At 62.6% G+C, this 17,299-nt stretch overlaps 1 protein-coding gene across 2 annotated transcripts; it reads left to right on the forward strand.

The window, feature by feature from the left end:
- The first annotated feature begins 493 nt into the window (after positions 1-493).
- On the forward strand, positions 494-14,960 carry AGAP2 (ArfGAP with GTPase domain, ankyrin repeat and PH domain 2). Of its 2 annotated transcripts, XM_062203335.1 has the most exons (19): positions 4,142-5,300; positions 6,905-6,963; positions 7,555-7,642; positions 7,783-7,868; positions 7,980-8,127; positions 9,125-9,259; positions 9,592-9,701; positions 10,112-10,270; positions 10,418-10,504; positions 10,593-10,697; positions 11,106-11,268; positions 11,457-11,576; positions 12,225-12,353; positions 13,236-13,295; positions 13,532-13,680; positions 13,782-13,872; positions 14,019-14,241; positions 14,329-14,584; positions 14,718-14,960. In XM_062203335.1, exons 1-19 carry the CDS (start codon positions 4,142-4,144, stop codon positions 14,958-14,960), a joined length of 3,570 nt encoding a protein of 1,189 aa, XP_062059319.1. The 2 variants fall into 2 exon arrangements, with proteins under 2 accessions (XP_062059320.1, XP_062059319.1); XM_062203336.1 differs by lacking the exons at positions 4,142-5,300; positions 13,236-13,295 and adding an exon at positions 494-670.
- Positions 14,961-17,299: the final 2,339 nt, after the last annotated feature.

Genomic DNA, 17,299 nt, shown 5'->3' on the forward strand with positions numbered 1-17,299 from the left:
TCCTTCCCCGGACTTTCTGAAGCGCCCTTAAAAGTATGCTGGGCGCATCTGCATGTGTAGAGTGAGTACTCAATGAGGGCTAGGAGTGATGGAACAAGCTTGCAGATTCCTGTGAAGACTCTGAGAGCTTGGGATTGCATCTGGAACCCGGCTGGCCACATTCTCCCAGAACCAACACCCATCTTAATTAGCCACCTCCCACAGGAGGCCCTGGGATGCCTGTCAAGGTCTCTTGCTCTACCTGGCTGGGGAATCGTAGCAGAGGCAGGCTGACAGGGCTGATGGGCCAACGCTAGAGGGGGTGGGAGGTGCAAGAGGTAGTGCTGTCCCAGGCTGTGGGTTTGAAACTCGCTAGTCAGGAAGTGAGGCCGACAGACGGAAGGGCGCCAGGGGCAGGGAGTACTGGGGCGCAGCAGAAGGGGCCTTCTAGGCTTTGGGTTTGGGGGCTGTGAGGCCATGGGCTTCAGGTCCAGGGGTTGCTGTTAGTCTGGCAGGACAGGTCTGGGCAACATGCATGCCCAGAGGCAGTTGGCTGTGGCCGCAGTGAGAGCAGAAGTCAGACGACATGAGGTGGCCAAGCAGGCTCTAAGCCGCCTCAAGAAGTTAGCAGGGAGGGTGGGCGACCTTGAACTCCAGGACAGCATCCGGGCCTCACTGGACAGCTTGCAAGGTAAGAAAAAACCAGCCGTCACTCTGGGTGCACTGGGGACCTTCGGGGCACAGAAGGGCTGGCTGTGTCATAGACTGCTTTTCGATCTGCTACTTCCTAGTCCCCAAGAAGAAGCTGGGACTCTGGGGAAAAAGCACATTTGGGGAGGATGGGAAACGACATGGGAGGTGTCACCCTTCCTCTTTTGTTCTCCCAGGAGAACAAATACAGGTCACTGTTGATCTGACCTTCTTGGCAATGGAGAAGTGGGTGAGCGTGAGGGAGGCAGGCTGTGACAGACTCGTGGTAGATTCGGTCCCTGCCTGGGGAGTCCTGAACAGGAAGCCGTCTGGGGCAGAAGGTTCTGGGACTGGATAATGTGCTCATTCCCAGGACCCGCTAAGGATCAGCGACCTCTTGTTCTCCAGCTGCAGAGAGAAACACACACACACACAGAGAGAGAGAGAGAGAGAGAGAGAGAGAGGAGAGAAGAGAGGAGAGAGGAATCTCTGGCTCCCAGGAACCCTCACGCACCATGCTCTCTGCAGAGCTGAAGGGCAGAGGAGTCCCTAGGACTCTCCTGACCCCGGCCCCTCCCCATGCTCCTGTCCCTGTCTTCCCCCCACCCCACACCTTCCGCTCTACCTCCTTAGTGCCATTAGAGCAAGTGATGACAACACAGGGAGGAAGTGCTGCCATGGCAACGCCATCCGCCACATCCTCCTGCCCACCCCAGCCTTCAGTCCTGTGGTGGGGCCCTGGCAGGAGCAGCTTCTCTCATCCACGCGGCCCCACCCCTAGGGAGCTGTGGACAGCTTCACCTCTGAGGTAGCAGAGAGCTAACAAAGCAGGCTGCAGGACCATTGGAGGGTGTCTGGCAGAAGCTCCTCCCCCATCACCCTCAGGCCTCTCCAGTCTCAGCTGCTTACCTCGTGGGGCAAGAGCCCATTCTTCCCACGAGATGCCTCCCACAGCCCACTCTGATGGCAGAGGCCCTTGGAGCCTAACTTGGGGAAGGAAGGGCTTGGTTTGGGCTCCCAGTGGAACAGTCCCGGCGCCTTCCCACGCCTCCCACGTTCCATGAGGCCGCGGTCGCTCTCTTGTCCGCCCCCTCCCCTTTACCAGGAACCACTCAGGACAAGGTGGCCTTAGAGGTGGGAAAGGCAGACCTGGGCGCAGTGGCCCAAGAGGACTCTCAGAGAGGAGCTCTAAGCCCCGCCCCTATTTTAAAGGGAGGGAGGGAGGTTTAGGCCAGGTAGAGCTTGGCTTAGCTTCAAAGAAGGCAGTTTGTTCTTCTCCCTCCCGGAGAGTGGGCACTCTACTCCCACTGAACAGGGAGGGCAACTGATCAGGACCGAGTCAACGACCCTCTCCTTCCAAAAACAGCTGCTAAAGGGTCCCCAACCCTGGGGCTGGTGTCCTCTGGGTTCCACAGGAAAGCAGGAGAAGCGGCTGGCCTGTGAGACAGGACGGCGGAGGGATCCGGTACAGGCCTCCTGGTTCAGCCCCCACCCTCACCCCCCACTGGGCCGAGCTCAGCGCCGCTCCTGCCTCCAAGAGCCGCCCACGGCAGCACTTATTATAGTCTTGACTGCGTCAGGAGGGTGGGACGCCAGAGCAGGGGACCGCTAGACTCCCCAAATCCCAGGGCCGCCGGGACACATTCCCCCTTCCCATCCCACCTCGGCTCCACGGGCCTCGACCTCTGTTCCTGGTCAGCCTGACCGATTCATGCTTCTCACCAGGCTGGGCAACAGGCAGCCTTGAACTCAAGGCCCCAGGGGGGTGCGAGACGCAGAACAGACTGCTTCCAGGCGCTCTGCTCACCTCCTCTTTAGCCTTGGAAAAGAGCCCCACCTCACAACCCTCGGGAGATGGAATGGGAACCCGGAGGAGGCCAGCTCCTGCCGCCTTGACTGCGGGGGGGCCTTATATTTGAGGAGCAAAAGTCCCCTCATGTGGGTGACCAGGTGTGAGAGTGGTGTCTTCGCCAATCCAACAGCCCCTGGGCCCACGCCCACCCTGCTCAGCATCCCTCCTCTATGCTTATCCATGCTGCTCCTGAGGCACTCGGGAGCCACGGTTGCTATGGAGACTGGATGCATTTTGGTGGTGGGGGGTGTCAATTTGTAGAGTATTCTTTCTCCCTCCACCCCAGCTGGAGCCTTTGGCTCACCCAGCAGCCTGGGTTCCCGAGTCTGCAGATCCCTCCCTCCCCAGGCATTATCCACCCCACCCCCCTTGCTAAGTCCCGTGTGTGTCCCTGTCCCTGGAGACACCTCTCCAAGTTCACACTGGGACAATCAGCTCAAGGCTGGGCTTAATCAGAGCATCAAGTGTGGGAGTGTACTGGGTGGCAGGGGGTAAGAGGGGGCTGGGCCATGAGGCAGGGACCTGGTCCAGGCAGTACCTGAGGGAGAAGAGGGGTCCTAGGAAAGAGATTTCGGGGTTCCCTGCCTCCCCACTCCAGCTTCCTCACAATTGTCAGTGAGTCCAAGTTTGCTCTGTTTGCAGCAGCCTGTCCACCCAGTAGATCTCTTGTCGTCCTTGTCACTAAGTATCCCACCTGGCAGTTGCGCTCGCTAACCTTGGTGAGCCAGAGGAGGGGGCTAGGTTGTTGGAGGAGGTGAATCCAAATCCCAGGAAATCCAGCCCAGGATTTGGGAGGGAGATCCAGTCCTGGATTTTGCACAACCCTCAAAGACAGCGGTGCTGGTGGAGAGGTGGAGGGGGGCGGGAGACGGGGTGGGGGGGGTAGGGGGCCGCCTCCTCCTCAATGTGAGGGGAGCGCCCGGACACAGCGCGGATCCGGACCGAGCCGAGCCCGGGCGAGGCCCCAGACTCTTCGCCCGGACCTCACGCTCCTCCCCTCCCAGACCCCAGACCCGTGGGTTCCCACCCCCTCGCGTTCCCTCCTTCCTCCCCCGCCGCCTCCTGTATCTCCATCCCCAGCATCCTCCCCGCGCCCCTGCGAATCCCCCGCACCGCCAGCCCCTCTAGCTTCCCACCCTCCTCAAGACCCCCCTCCGACCGCATCCACAGGCCCCCTCCCTCGAGTCCCATTCCCCGCCCCTGCCTCCCCGACACCGGTCCCCCCCCCCCCCCGGCTCCGGTCCCCTTTTCGGCCCCCTTTCCCCTCCCTCTCCCCGATCTGCCCCCACTACTGTCCTCGCCGCCCTCCACTCCCCATCTCGGCGCCCCCACCCAGGCCGGGGTGCACGGTCCGGCGCGCCTCCCTGGAGCAGCACCAAGGTCCCGGGGCTCCAAGGGGGTGGGGGCGCAGGGCGGGGAGCATGGGGAGGGGGCACCCCGTGTGATGGGAGGGGGGCGCAAGCGGAGGCGGCGGAGGCGGCGGCGACAGCGGAGCCCGGCCGGGTGCTCAGCGGGGTCCGGGGGCTGGGGGCAGCGAGCAGGGCGGCCCCATGGCCGGGCCCCCCTGAGGCAGTCCGGGGGAGCCCCCTCCCCTCCCCAGCTCGGGGGTCTCCGGGCCCCATGAGCCGGGGCGCGGGCGCGCTTCAGCGCCGGACAACGACCTACCTCATCTCGCTGACCCTGGTCAAGCTCGAGTCGGTGCCTCCGCCGCCGCCTTCTCCGTCCGCGGCCGCGGCCGCGGCCGGCGCCCCCGGGGCCAGAGGCTCAGAGACCGGGGATCCTGGCAGCCCCCGAGGCGCGGAGGAGCCGGGCAAGAAGCGGCACGAGCGGCTCTTCCACCGGCAGGATGCGCTGTGGATCAGCACGAGCAGCGCGGGCACGGGGGGCGCGGAGCCCCCCGCCCTGTCCCCGGCCCCGGCCAGTCCGGCTCGCCCTGTCTCCCCAGTTCCCGGCCGCCGCCTTTCCCTCTGGGCCGCCCCTCCGGGACCCCCGCTCTCTGGGGGACTGAGCCCGGATCCCAAGCCCGGGGGCGCTCCCACCTCTTCCCGGCGCCCCCTACTCAGCAGCCCGAGCTGGGGGGGCCCAGAACCCGAAGGCCGTGCAGGCGGCGGCGTCCCCGGGTCTTCCTCCCCGCATCCTGGCACCGGCAGCCGGAGGCTCAAGGTGGCGCCTCCTCCGCCGGCGCCCAAGCCATGCAAGACCGTGACCACGAGTGGAGCCAAAGCCGGGGGCGGCAAGGGCGCAGGGAGCCGCCTGTCATGGCCCGAGAGCGAGGGCAAGCCCAGGGTCAAGGGATCAAAGAGCAGCGCCGGGACTGGAGCTTCGGCCGCCGCCGCCAGCGGGGGAGGGAGCACCGCGGCCGCGACCTCTGCTGGGGTCGGGGCTGGCGCCGGAGCCCGAGGGAAGCTGTCCCCTCGGAAAGGCAAGAGTAAGACCTTGGACAACAGTGACTTGCACCCGGGACCGCCGGCCAGCTCTCCTCCTCCGCTCTCCGTCCCAGCAACCCCGGCTCCAGCCGCCGCCGTTCCCGCCGCCTCCGCGCAGTCCCCCGGGTCTGCACCTCCAATCACTCTGGAGCCTCCAGCTCCAGGGCTGAAACGGGGCCGGGAAGGTGGCCGAGCATCCACCCGTGACCGCAAGATGCTCAAGTTTATCAGCGGTATCTTCACCAAGAGCACAGGGGGACCTCCTGGCTCCGCACCCTTTCCCGGTCCCCCGGGCCTGTCTCCTGGCAGCGGGTCCAGGGAGCTGCTGGGCGCAGAGCTCCGCGCCTCCCCTAGTGAGTAGGGTCAGGGCCCGAGAGCAGAGACGGGAGGGAAAGCTGGGCTTGCGGTGGGCGGGGAGGGGGGGCGACGCTCGGGGAACTGGGGAAGCGTTGGTTGGCGCTGGATGGGCGGAGGAGCCGGGCTCACTCCTTGCCAAGGACTGGAGCGAAGCATAGGAGTTCGGGAGTGGGGTCAGTAGCTGCACTGTGCGGACGTGAGAGGCGACTTGATTTCAGAGGGACTCACAGTTTCCTGGGTAAAGAATGCCCTTGGTCAGAGTGACTGGAGGAAGTTATCCCCAGGGTGCCCCAGACCCCTGCCAAGCCTCGGCGGCACTCTGGGGGCCTTGGCAGTAAGGCTTTGCCTGGTCTGGAGCGACGGGGAAGCTGAAGGGGGTGCGGAAGCCTCAGTTTCCCGCCCCGCCCAGCACTCAGGCAGGTGTGGTGACAGTGACCTTGCAGGCAGCTCCTCGCCAGGGGCCGTGAGAGCAGGCCGGCGAGGCGTTCGGTGCAGGTTAGGCGCACTGGGTGCTGCGGAGCGCGCGGGGGCTGGAAGGTGCTGAACACGGAAGAGGGAAGGGGAGAGGGGGCAGACAAGGAAGCCCCGCTCCCCGCAGAGCGCACCACGGCCCGGGGCTGACCCCCGAGCAAGTCAGGGGGCGGAGCTGCAGCAAAGGCAGTCTTGCCCCGGGAGACAGGGGGCGGTGCGGGAAGGTAGTGTTTTGTTCCCCCCCACCACCAGGGGTGTCTTTATTTTCCTGTGCCGCGGGTGGGGGAAGACAGGCGGGGAACTCTGAGTTCGGCTCGCACTCCCCGGAGGGGAGGCGGGACTGGGAGCGGGGGCGGCCCCCGGGGTTTGGCTCCCGAGCGGGTGGGAGCAGATGGCTCCGGATCCCAGAGTTCCCGCCGCAGCTGCGGCGCCCCGGGAACGTCCGGCCAGAGTCGGGCGCGGGGGCTGGACCCGGCGGCGGGACGGAAGGAGCATCCTCCCCACCCCACCCCACCCCCAGGCCTGTGGATTCCCGGGAGCCCGGGGATCGAGTCCTCCAGCTTTCTTTGGGAGGGTGCATGTGGGGCAGGTGTTGGGCAGGAAGGTGACAGGGAAATTCTAGCTGTATTCCTTGGGCTGCGGGGAGGTGTCAGGGTCACCCAGCCGGGCGATGACCTTGAAAAAGAGGAAGGAAAGCCCTCACCTCAATTTCTCTCCTCTGAAATGGAAATTGAGGACGGTCCACTCCCTTTTATGTCCCAGCACTTGCCTACCGGGATCTGCCCTGGGAACCAGTGGGTCAGGGAGGAGCTCTTCTCTCAGTCCAGAGGGAAGCACCTGCCACTGTCAGAGCCCTGGCCTCCGGCTGGGGCAGAGACTTCAGTCTGGGGTTGTGCTGTAAGGGAGATGCCAACTGAAGTATTTTTGTCTTGCTGGCTCTGTTGCTAAGCAACCGCTGAGCGGCAGCAACAGCTGTGCGGGAGCGGCTGGGATGGGAGGACTGGGGACCACTTTCAGACCTAGGGTCTGCACCCTTCTCTCCAGCACAGTCAGGGTTCCGGGGGAGCTGGAAGCCGTGCGTTCTCCCCGGCCGGGAGCCTCCCCTCTTACTGCCCCTCTCCCCTTACAGAGGCTGTGGTCAACAGCCAGGAATGGACCTTGAGCCGCTCCATTCCTGAATTGCGCCTGGTAGGTAACCAGGGCCCTGGCCATGAGGGAAGGCTGCCTCTCACTGCAGCACGCTCAGCCCCCCTGCACCTTTCCTCTCTCCGGCCCCCTCCCTCTCTCTGACAGCGGGCTATGTTTTCCTGGTCCTCCTCAGCATCTCCCTTCCTGCCCCATCCTGGCACTTGAGACAGCTGCACCACCTTTTCCTCGCTAGTCTTTCTGCCCCTGTTCCCTTTTCCCTGCATGTCCGTGGCCCTCTTCCAGGCTTCTCCTTACCCCTGGCACCTGCCCTTTGGCCCTTGCAGTTCTGTTGGCCACGACTGGGTAAAACTTTCCAGCCAGTGCCTAGGGTAGTGACATGGCTCACGCAGGTGGGTCTGCTGTGTTTCCTAAACAATGAAACACAGAAAAACTGGCCCGGAGAGGGTGCCTTTTTCCCCTTGTGTTCCACACTGAGCTTGGGATTGTTTCTTGTCATTCTTGTGCCCTCATAACTTCCGGCTGCTCTCCGCTGACTGTAGGGCCCCACTGGGAGGATTTAGCACTGGCAGTCCCCTTGGGTTCTTTGGGACATCCTGCCTCCTCCTGATTCCAACCATCTCTTGCCCTCAGGGTGTGCTGGGTGATGCCAGGAGTGGGAAGTCATCACTCATCCACCGATTCCTGACTGGCTCCTACCAGGTGCTGGAGAAGACAGAGAGTAAGTAACTGAGGACTGGGGTCAGGGAGCCAGGCGTACGATCAGTGACTAGGTAGGCATGGAGACGGGGAGGGGGTGTGTGTGGAGGGGCTGAGGCCCCAGGAGTAGGGGGAGGTCAGCTCTGAAATTCTTCTGGACAGGCGAGCAGTACAAGAAGGAGATGTTGGTGGATGGACAGACTCACCTGGTACTGATCCGAGAAGAAGCGGGGGCACCTGATGCCAAGGTGAGAGTGTGTGGGGGACAGGACAGGTAGGCTGGCTGGGGTCTCTTTCCAAGTGGTTTCCAGAGGAGTGGGCCTGTCTGACCCTCCATTTATCCCCTACCCCTTGGCAAGTTCTCAGGCTGGGCAGATGCTGTGATCTTCGTCTTCAGCCTGGAGGATGAGAACAGTTTCCAGGCTGTGAGCCGTCTCCATGGGCAACTGAGCTCCCTTCGAGGGGAGGGACGAGGAGGCCTGGCCCTGGCCCTGGTGGGGACACAAGGTAAGGAGCAATGCTGCTGTGGGGGTGGGGAGGGGAGCTGAGGAAGCCACCAGGGTGTGGCTCTCCCAACATGGGAGAGAGCTCGGTAAGGTGTGGAAATGACCGCTTGGATTCCAGGTTTCCTCAGGAGGGAGACTGGTCTCCAGATAAGGCTCTCCTGAAAGGCAACACCAACACCCCAGGGCCTGAGCAGGGAAGAAGGGAGCTCCCGGGGGAGCACAGCTCTACAAGCCATCTCCAGTCCTCTCCTGAGCTGCCGTGCACCTTGCATTCATACAGTGTCATTGCCTGATGTCACCTCTACAGCACATGCAGAGACCCCAAGTCCTAGATTTCTGTCTTCCTTTGCTGCAGCTGGGTCATGCTGATGAGAGAGAGAGAGAGAGAGAGAGAGAGAGAGAGAGAGAAGGAGGGAATAAGAAATCATGGAGCAAACACAAGAGCAGAAAACCTCTTGGTTTTCAGAGCATAATTCAGGGGCTCTCAGAGTCTCCCCCAGGGCCAGGACAGCTTTTCCAGACCTGCCTGTGTAGAGCTGGCAGGACTGTTTGGGTGCCTGTTCTGCAGGTGCCTGCCTCCACCTGTTGCTTGCCTCCTGGTTTCTCACTGCAGAGTGAGCAGTGCACCTGTTGTTACCCATGGCCATTCAACCTCTTCGTAGTCTACACTGCACATGTCTTCCCACTCAGTTCAGGGTGAAGTAGATTTGCAAGACCGAGGGAGCCTCACCATTTTGAGCCTTGTTGGGAAGCTCCAGTCACCTCTGGAGACTTTTTGGAACACACACACACTCACACACACACAGGCAGCTCCCCCAGCCTCCTCACATGCACCCAGTATGGGCTCATACACTCCTGTTCCACTTGGTCACAGTACGGATGTTCTCTCATACCCTGTCCCTAGCGGGCACAACCTGAGCCATGAGCAAAGGAACAGGGAATCGTGAAAAGTGGGGAATGGCTCCTTGTCCACTCCTGTGCCTTCCCTGTCCCCCCAGACAGGATCAGTGCTTCCTCACCCCGGGTGGTGGGCGATGCTCGTGCCAGGGCTCTGTGCACAGACATGAAACGCTGCAGCTACTATGAGACCTGCGCAACCTATGGGCTCAATGTGGATCGGGTCTTCCAGGAAGGTGAGCAAGGCTACCCCCAGCGTGTGGGGGAAGGGAGAGGCCAGGGGCTTGCATTATCCTTAGCGTTCAGGCATCCAGCCCTCTCTCTGTGAATGGTAGAAAATTAGCCTCTGTGGGAGGGAGGAGAGATCAGGGAGCCCAGGGATCTGCTTCATAGTCACAGAGTCTTTCGGGGCTGGAGGAACTGGTAGACGGCCGGCAGCCTGAGGGCCATGGAGACAAGGAAGTCGGCGCCTGTATCATCTCCCAGGGATTCCTCAAATTGGTGGGGACACAAGGGTGGTCTGGGGTATCTCCCTGCTCATGCCTCCTCCGCTTCCCCCTTTCCCCAGTGGCCCAGAAAGTGGTGACCTTGCGCAAACAGCAACAGCTTCTCGCTGCCTGCAAGTCCTTGCCCAGCTCCCCAAGCCACTCAGCTGCTTCGACCCCTGTCGCGGGGCAGGTGAGTTGGGACCACAGAGGGCCTGGCGAGGTGCAGCGGAGGGTCTAGAACCCGAGGCCAGGTACAGAATACTCAAGGAAGTTGGGGGAGTTGAGGGGGATGGATGGAAATGGCAGGAAAACTTTGTAGAAAGCGCATTGAGCTGGAAAGGAACCAGGTTTGAGGCACCATTGCAGTGTCCTTGAGTAAATCAGCCAGCCTCCCAAGGTCACCAGCTTAACCCATATGAAGACAAGCTTTGCAAAGTCCAAAGCACTATGGCAAGACTAGGGAGGACTTTTTTATTATTAATGAGAATATAAATAAATGGCGATGAGATCAAGCAACGTGGTTCCCAGTAAGTGTGGTTTGATGGCGGGGGGGGGGGAGGGGGTGGTCTCAACTCTGCTGACTCCTCCATCTGCCCCCAGGCTAGTAACGGAGGCCACACTAGCGACTACTCCTCTTCCCTCCCGTCCTCACCCAACGTTGGCCACCGGGAGCTCCGAGCAGAGGCAGCTGCCGTGGCTGGACTGAGCACCCCGGGCTCCCTGCACCGGGCAGCCAAGCGAAGGACCAGCCTTTTTGCGGTACTGGCCCTGCCGACCCCCATCCTCCTCTCTGCTGTTGCCTGCCCGTCTTCCCTAGTCACCAGACCCCTCTGTTGGCCCCTTTCTGTCTGTCCATCCTGCCCTCCCATCCGTGTATCCCCCAACTTACTCCAACGACCATTCCAGAATCGTCGGGGCAGTGACTCTGAGAAGCGGAGCTTGGACAGTCGGGGAGAGATAACAGGGAGCGGGCGAGCCATCCCGATCAAACAGGTGAGCAGCCCAGGGGCCCGAGGGCAAGGTGGGCCCGGCTGCTCTGAGCTGGCTTTCCTCCCACACATGTCTTTCCATGCTCCCCCAGAGCTTCCTGCTGAAGCGAAGTGGCAACTCCTTGAACAAAGAGTGGAAGAAGAAGTATGTGACCCTGTCCAGTAACGGCTTCCTACTGTACCACCCCAGCATTAATGTGAGTGGCAGCCACTGCCCTTCCGCTCTGCCTGTCTGTGCTTCTGACAGCACTCGCAATGGCTGGGAAGCTCTCGCGCTGGTCTCTTAGGTTTAGCTAGCACGTGTTAAGTGCCTGCCATCTACCCATGCCAGGGATATAGAGGTATACCTGGTCTCCCTGGGAAACAGCAGTCCACAGGGAGCACAGCCAGGGAGGACCTCCTTCCAGGAGGACCAGCCACTCGGGGGGTGCTTCCTGCAGGAGACAGAGTTGAGCCAAGTGTGACGGCCCCTTCTCTAGAAGCTGCCACCCAGTCCAGCTCCCAGGGCCCTCTCCAGTCCCTGTCTGGCCCCTAGTATTGGCTGCTGCCCAGCACCATCCAGGACCCCAACCTTCCCTACACTCTCAACCCCTGCTCCGCTCCAGGATTACATCCACAGTACCCACGGCAAGGAGATGGACTTGCTGCGAACCACAGTCAAAGTCCCGGGCAAGCGGCCCCCGAGGGCCATCTCTGCATTTGGCCCCTCAGCCAGCATCAACGGGCTGGTCAAGGACATGAGCACTGTGCAGATGGGTGAAGGCCCTGGTGAGCAGGGCCCCTGCACAGAGGGGCAGGAGAGGGGCTGGGGCTGGGGTGATGGGCAGGGGAGGAGAGAAGTGGGGGCTGGCGCTGGCCAAGTGGGAAGGTGGGCGATCGAGAGGGACCGCCTAAGGGATGGGGCTGGGCGGCACGGAGAGGCTCACCGAGATCTCATCTTATTCCCCTTCCCACAGAAGCCACCACTCCCATGCCAAGCCCCAGCCCCAGCCCCAGTTCCCTGCAGCCACCACCAGACCAGTCATCCAAGCACCTGCTGAAGCCAGATCGGAATCTGGCCCGGGCCCTCAGCACTGGTCAGTGGGGACTACCCCTCCATCCATTGTCTTCCAGATCTCAGTGGGATGTGGGTGGAGGCTTGGAGGCTGGGACAAATGCATGAGGGACCACAAGGAGCCTGCCCTGGGGCCAAGCATACCCAGCTATCTATTGTAGTTAAGACAAGCAGGCTCTCAAGCCAAACCTCCAGGCTAGCCACAGTGCTGAGTGACTTGCCCTCTCCATGCCTCAGTTTCCTCATCTGGGAAATGGAGACAATCGTTTCTACCTCAGAGGGTTGCTTCATTCTCCAGCACAAAGCCATGAATATTTGGGATGCTTTAATAGCAAGCAACATTGTAACAGTGATCCTCACAACAGCCTTGTCAGGTCAAGGTCAGTATTCCCATTTAACGGGTGAAGACACTGAGGCTCAGAAGATTAAGGGGCTTGCTCAAGGTCTCAAAGCCAGTAAGTGGCAGAGCCAGAACGTGAGTGGGGGTCTGACTCCAAACCGCTCTTCCTCACACCTCCCCAGGAGTGATCGAGGGGGAACACCATGGGAGGCACAGCTGAGGAGGGGCGCCCTAAAATGCCAGAGCTAGTTCAGGGGAAGAGATGGACTGTCTGGAAATCAGGAAGTCTGTGGAGGGGGCAACTGAGGTAGCTGTGTCCCCTTCCCTAAGACTGTACCCCATCTGGAGACCTGAGCCCCCTGAGTCGGGAACCCCCTCCTTCTCCTATGGTGAAGAAGCAGAGGAGAAAAAAGTTGACAACGCCATCCAAGACTGAAGGCTCAGCTGTGCAGGCTGAAGGTGAGGCTCTGGTGGGTGGTCCCACGCCCACCCAGGACCCTCATGCCCAATATCAGACCCCGGGCCTAGCTCCTGCAGCAGGAGGACTGTGCCCGAGCCCAGCGCTTGACTGTCATTCCCACGGCGCACAATTTAGTGGGGAAGCGAATGGCCCTGCCCGGCCCCTCCCCTTTCCATGCTCCCCAGCCAACGCCTTCTCCCCCGTAGTCTCCAGCACCCGTTCCCAGTGACACCCGTGAGTCTGTGGCTCTTGCTCCCTCTCCTAATGACCTCCCAGGTCCTGACCCAGCCCCTGCCTCTACTTACCACTCCAATCCCTGCGCCCAGAAATTCAGCCCCTGACTTCCGTGTCCTCTGCTGACTCTGCGACCCCCCAGCCCCTCCCCCAGTGACTTTCAATGTTTCAAGCTCCCAGAACAGCCGTGACCACAGCGATCCCTGATTCCTGCCCGCTACCCACACCTGCCACGTGACTCCCCCTGGCCCCAGGGCCCTCTCATCCCAGCCCTGTGACCCAGCTTCCATCCCTTTCCCCCACGTTCAGCTCCTGACCCTCCCTCCCCCTCCCAGAGGCTCGGCGCCTCACTGGTCAGGATCACCCGTCCCCCCAGTCCCCACTGCCCCTGCTCTCTGCCGGGTGCTCAGGCCCACGTTCCAGATTCGCCTACTCTCCTGGCTCTTGGCTTCCGCTCCACTCTGCTCCGGGGCCACTGACTTTAGTTCTGCTTTCTCTCCCCATCTGTCTGTCCTGCTTTGTCTCTGGCACTCTCTGTCACTATCTCGCTCCATCTCTCCACCTGCCTCTCTTTTTCTCCTTTCTTGCTCTCTTTCTCTGTTCTGCTTCTCCATTCTATCTCTATCTTCTTCGCTTCGGGAAACCAGCCAAGCGCAAAATGTGGAAACTAAAATCCTTTGGTAGTTTAAGAAATATTTATAAAGCAGGTAACATGCGGGCAGCCGGGCGGGGCACTCAGCTGGGGTGCAGAGGGGTGGGGGTGCCTCTGCTTTCCCCTGCATGTGCTGGGGCTTCCCGCTCTGCTCTCCCCTCCCTCTGCTTCCCCCACCCCCACCGCCCCACTCCCAGGGGCTCGGGAGGGCCATGGGGTGGGCGGGGCTTGGGGAAGGCAGCCCCTGCTTGAACTCTGTCCCTCATGACCCGGTCCCATCCCCTCACCCAGAGGAGAACTTCGAGTTCCTGATCGTGTCCAGCACTGGCCAGACCTGGCACTTTGAGGCAGCCAGTTTTGAGGAGCGGGATGCCTGGGTCCAGGCCATTGAGAGTCAGATCCTCGCCAGTCTGCAGTGCTGCGAAAGCAGCAAGGTCAAGGTAAATGGTTCAGGGAGGTGGGGGAGGAGTGGAGGGAGAGTGGGTGGGGGTGTGTGCGGGAAGAGCAGCGGTGTCCGGGCTCACCCCAACCGTCTCCGCAGCTGCGCACAGATAGCCAAAGCGAAGCCGTGGCCATCCAGGCCATCCGGAATGCCAAGGGGAACTCGACCTGCGTGGACTGCGGGGCCCCCAGTGAGTGCACAGGGCCAGCGGAGCGGGCGGGGCGGTGGCAGGCATGGGAGTGCAGTTCGGAGAGACCGGAGAGACCGCGGGTTGACCGCGGGCGTGTGCGTCCCACGCCGTGCAGCCGCGAGCCCACCTGCGCCCTCCGTCCCCAGACCCAACGTGGGCCAGCTTGAACCTGGGCGCCCTCATCTGCATCGAATGTTCTGGCATCCACCGGAACCTGGGCACACACCTGTCCCGCGTTCGCTCGCTCGACTTGGATGACTGGCCGCGGGAGCTGACCCTGGTGCTGACGGCCATTGGCAACGACACGGCCAACCGCGTGTGGGAGAGCGACACTCGGGGCCGCGCCAAGCCCACGCGGGACTCTTCGAGGTAGGTGTGAAGGGGCAGCCAGGGCTGGTGGTGTGGCTCCCGGGGAGGGGTCCTTAGAGCCCTCCTGGTGGATCCCTGGTCTCGCAGGGAGGAGCGCGAGTCGTGGATCCGTGCCAAATACGAGCAGCTGCTGTTCCTGGCGCCGCTGGGCAGCACCGAGGAGCCGCTCGGCCGCCAGCTGTGGGCCGCGGTGCAAGCCCAGGACGTGGCCGCTGTTCTCCTGCTTCTGGCCCACGCGCGGCACGGGCCGCTGGACACCAGCGCAGAGGACCCGCAACTCCGCTCCCCACTCCACCTAGCGGCCGAGCTCGCCCACGTGGTCATCACGCAGCTGCTGCTGTGGGTACGTGAGTGGGGGTGGGGTCCCAGGAGCTCGGCGGGGCCCCCAGTTCCCAGCGGGCACCTACCTGGACGTGGGTCCAGTGCGGGGGCAGCCGCTGGGGGCACACGGTCACGTGGCCGTTCCTGTCCCCTAGTACGGCGCCGACGTGGCAGCCCGCGACGCGCAGGGCCGCACGGCGCTGTTCTACGCCCGCCAGGCCGGCAGCCAGCTGTGCGCCGACATCCTCCTGCAGCACGGCTGCCCCGGCGAGGGAGGCAGTGCGGCCACCACGCCCAGCGCGGCCACCACGCCCAGCCTCGCCGCCACGCCCAGCCCCCGCCGCCGGAGCAGCGCCGCCAGCGTGGGTCGCGTGGACGCCCCGGTCGCGCTGGTATAGTTGCCCGGCGGGAGAGACCCCACCCCCAGGCGGGCCGGGCACGACCACACCGGGTGGACCGCCGGACAGATGCACCCACTCACCTCTCCCCGCCCCACGGGAGCACTTCCTACCCCCACGAGGGCACAGCCCCCACGCCTCCCGGAAGACACAAACTCACCCCCTCACCCCACCGAGGCATGGAGACCCCCGCTCCACACGCCCCCTCTCCACTGTTCCCACCCTCGGATCGCTCTGGGTCCCCCCCCCCCAACCCCGCTCGGTGTTTGCAGAAGGGGACGCCCCGCCGCGGCCGGGGCTCGCGGGCGCTGGGACGGGCCCGCTCGCGCCCCCTCGCGGCGGCGGGGAGACCCGGTCCTGCCAGCTGGCTCCGCGACCCCGCGGCGGCAGCCCATTCCCAGGCTGGCTCCTGGGGCGACGCCACACCGGAGGGAGGGGTTGGCCTTGGGACTTGGGCCACTATGGGGACCCCGCGCCTTCCAAGCTGATCTCACTGCCCAGCGAAGGAGGGAAGGGCAGCGAGGGGCAGGACCCCTGCTGCCTATGGCGGTGGGGGGGTCCCCAACCCTTTCCGTGAAAGGGACCATGAGGAGTGGATAGCAGGACGCACATCCCCCAGCCCCACAAACACACACGCGCACATGCACGCACGCACGCCCACCCAGGGATGGAAGCTAGAGAGTGGGGTGGGGGGCGAGCCAAGAGCCTGGGTGTCTCCTCGCTGCTACCTTGGGAGGGAGAAGGGATGAGGCAGGAGGGGGCTAAGGGGGCTGGGGCGGGGCCTTGTAATTTATTGCTCTGTTCCCCAACTTGGGGACGGGGGCGGGCAGGGGCGTGGGGAGGGCGTTTTGGGGTAGGGGAGCCAAGGGTGGGCAGGGGGTGGGATGGGGTGGGGGTGCTCTCGGGTTGTGAGTGTCTGTGACCGTGACTGCGTACCTGTGACTGTGCAGCGCCCATGGTGATCTGGGGTAGGGGGCACCTCTACAGTGGGACCCCTCCCCCTTTACTCTTCCTGTCCAGCCCCTCCCTCCCACTGGAGCAGACCCATCCTTCAATCCCATGATCCCTCCCAGCCAGGGCTGAGAGGGTGTGAGGGAGGCGGCAGGGTTTCCGGGCCCCCTGCCCTGTCCAGGGAAAGGGAGTGGTACCTGGACTTACCTGGCCCAGCCCTGCCTCCCTCAATCAACCCAGCCCTTGGCCGTCTGTGTCAGTGGTTTCCAGTCTTTTTTCTTTCTTTCTTTCTTTTTCTGGCTAAAATATTTTGCAAAGGACCAGGTAATTTGGGGAGGGGACTCGGGTGGGGGCAGGGGGGGAATGCCCCCTCTTCTCCTTGGAGGCAGGTGGTGTGAATCTTCTTCAACAGCAATTAAAGAGAAAGTGATTTTGTCTAGGGGGTGAGCTGCTGGTCTGTTCTTGAAGAGGCAGGTCAGGGTGTGGCCTTGCTCCAGGTGGGGTGCTGGGAGTGGCAGGGGTGCCTCCTGCTGGGGCTGGTGGCAGGGCAGGACCCGTGGGCATGGAGGTGGACTCTTGCAGGGGAAGCAGGGGGACCGGTGGGTGTGACGGTGGGCACTGACGGCCAGGATGACACCAGTTCTGGGAAGGAGTGGGATGTGGGGCCGAGTAGAGGATGTGGTGCCGGTGCAGGAAATGAGAAGAGGGGGTGGTTTTGGTTAAGGGCAGGAGGAGTCTTGCTGAAACCTCGCCCTCTGCTTCATAGCCAGGGGATCTTGGGCAGTGAGGAGGGTGAGATCTGTTTGTTTATAATCTGGGCAGTGTCCTCAGGGCACCTGGTAAGTGCTCCCCCCAGGGGCTGTGATCTGGCTCCCGAGGTACCACAGTAGAGCTGACAGTCGGGGCCCTCCAGGGCACTTGTAGGGGAAGGAGTAGGTTTCCAGGGGAAGACGTGCTGCTGTCTGCCAAGGTCTCTGGTGCCCGCACCCCCCTTGCTGGCTGATGCAGCCCATTTGCCCACCTGTATGTCATCCGTAGGGCCACCAAGGCCACAGCAGCCTACGGTTTCTGGTTTCCAGCACCTTAGCTCAGCATGCAGCCAGGTCCCCGTGTGTATGCAACTGAATGGGGCAGGGCGGGGCCAGCAGCCAGTGCGGATTTGGCCTGGCTACCGCGTGTTGCTGTCTGCCTTGAGGAATCAGTTGGTGGCACCAGCATCTTTGGTTAGGGTTGGTTCCAATCCGCAGCGTCAGATGTTCAGCGGCAGGTGTGCCACTGTGTTGACAAACAAGATGTGGGTGCAGGGCCACACCCAGGTCTGATTCTCATGGAAGCTGCTGCCCTGCAGAGTCCTGGGCTGGGTGACACTCGGCCACAGCCATGGGACC

The sequence above is a fragment of the Lepus europaeus genome, chromosome 10 (assembly GCF_033115175.1).
Source record: "Lepus europaeus isolate LE1 chromosome 10, mLepTim1.pri, whole genome shotgun sequence".
Classification (NCBI taxonomy): Eukaryota; Metazoa; Chordata; class Mammalia; order Lagomorpha; family Leporidae; genus Lepus; species Lepus europaeus.

Bases quoted from the DNA above. Each gene is read 5' to 3' on its own strand.
- AGAP2 (XM_062203335.1), top strand. From the start codon at position 4,142: ATGAGCCGGGGCGCGGGCGCGCTTCAGCGCCGGACAACGACCTACCTC. The intron at 6,964-7,554 runs GTAGGTAACCAG...TCTTGCCCTCAG, and splicing joins CCATTCCTGAATTGCGCCTG to GGTGTGCTGGGTGATGCCAG. The intron at 14,585-14,717 runs GTACGTGAGTGG...CCTGTCCCCTAG, and splicing joins TCACGCAGCTGCTGCTGTGG to TACGGCGCCGACGTGGCAGC.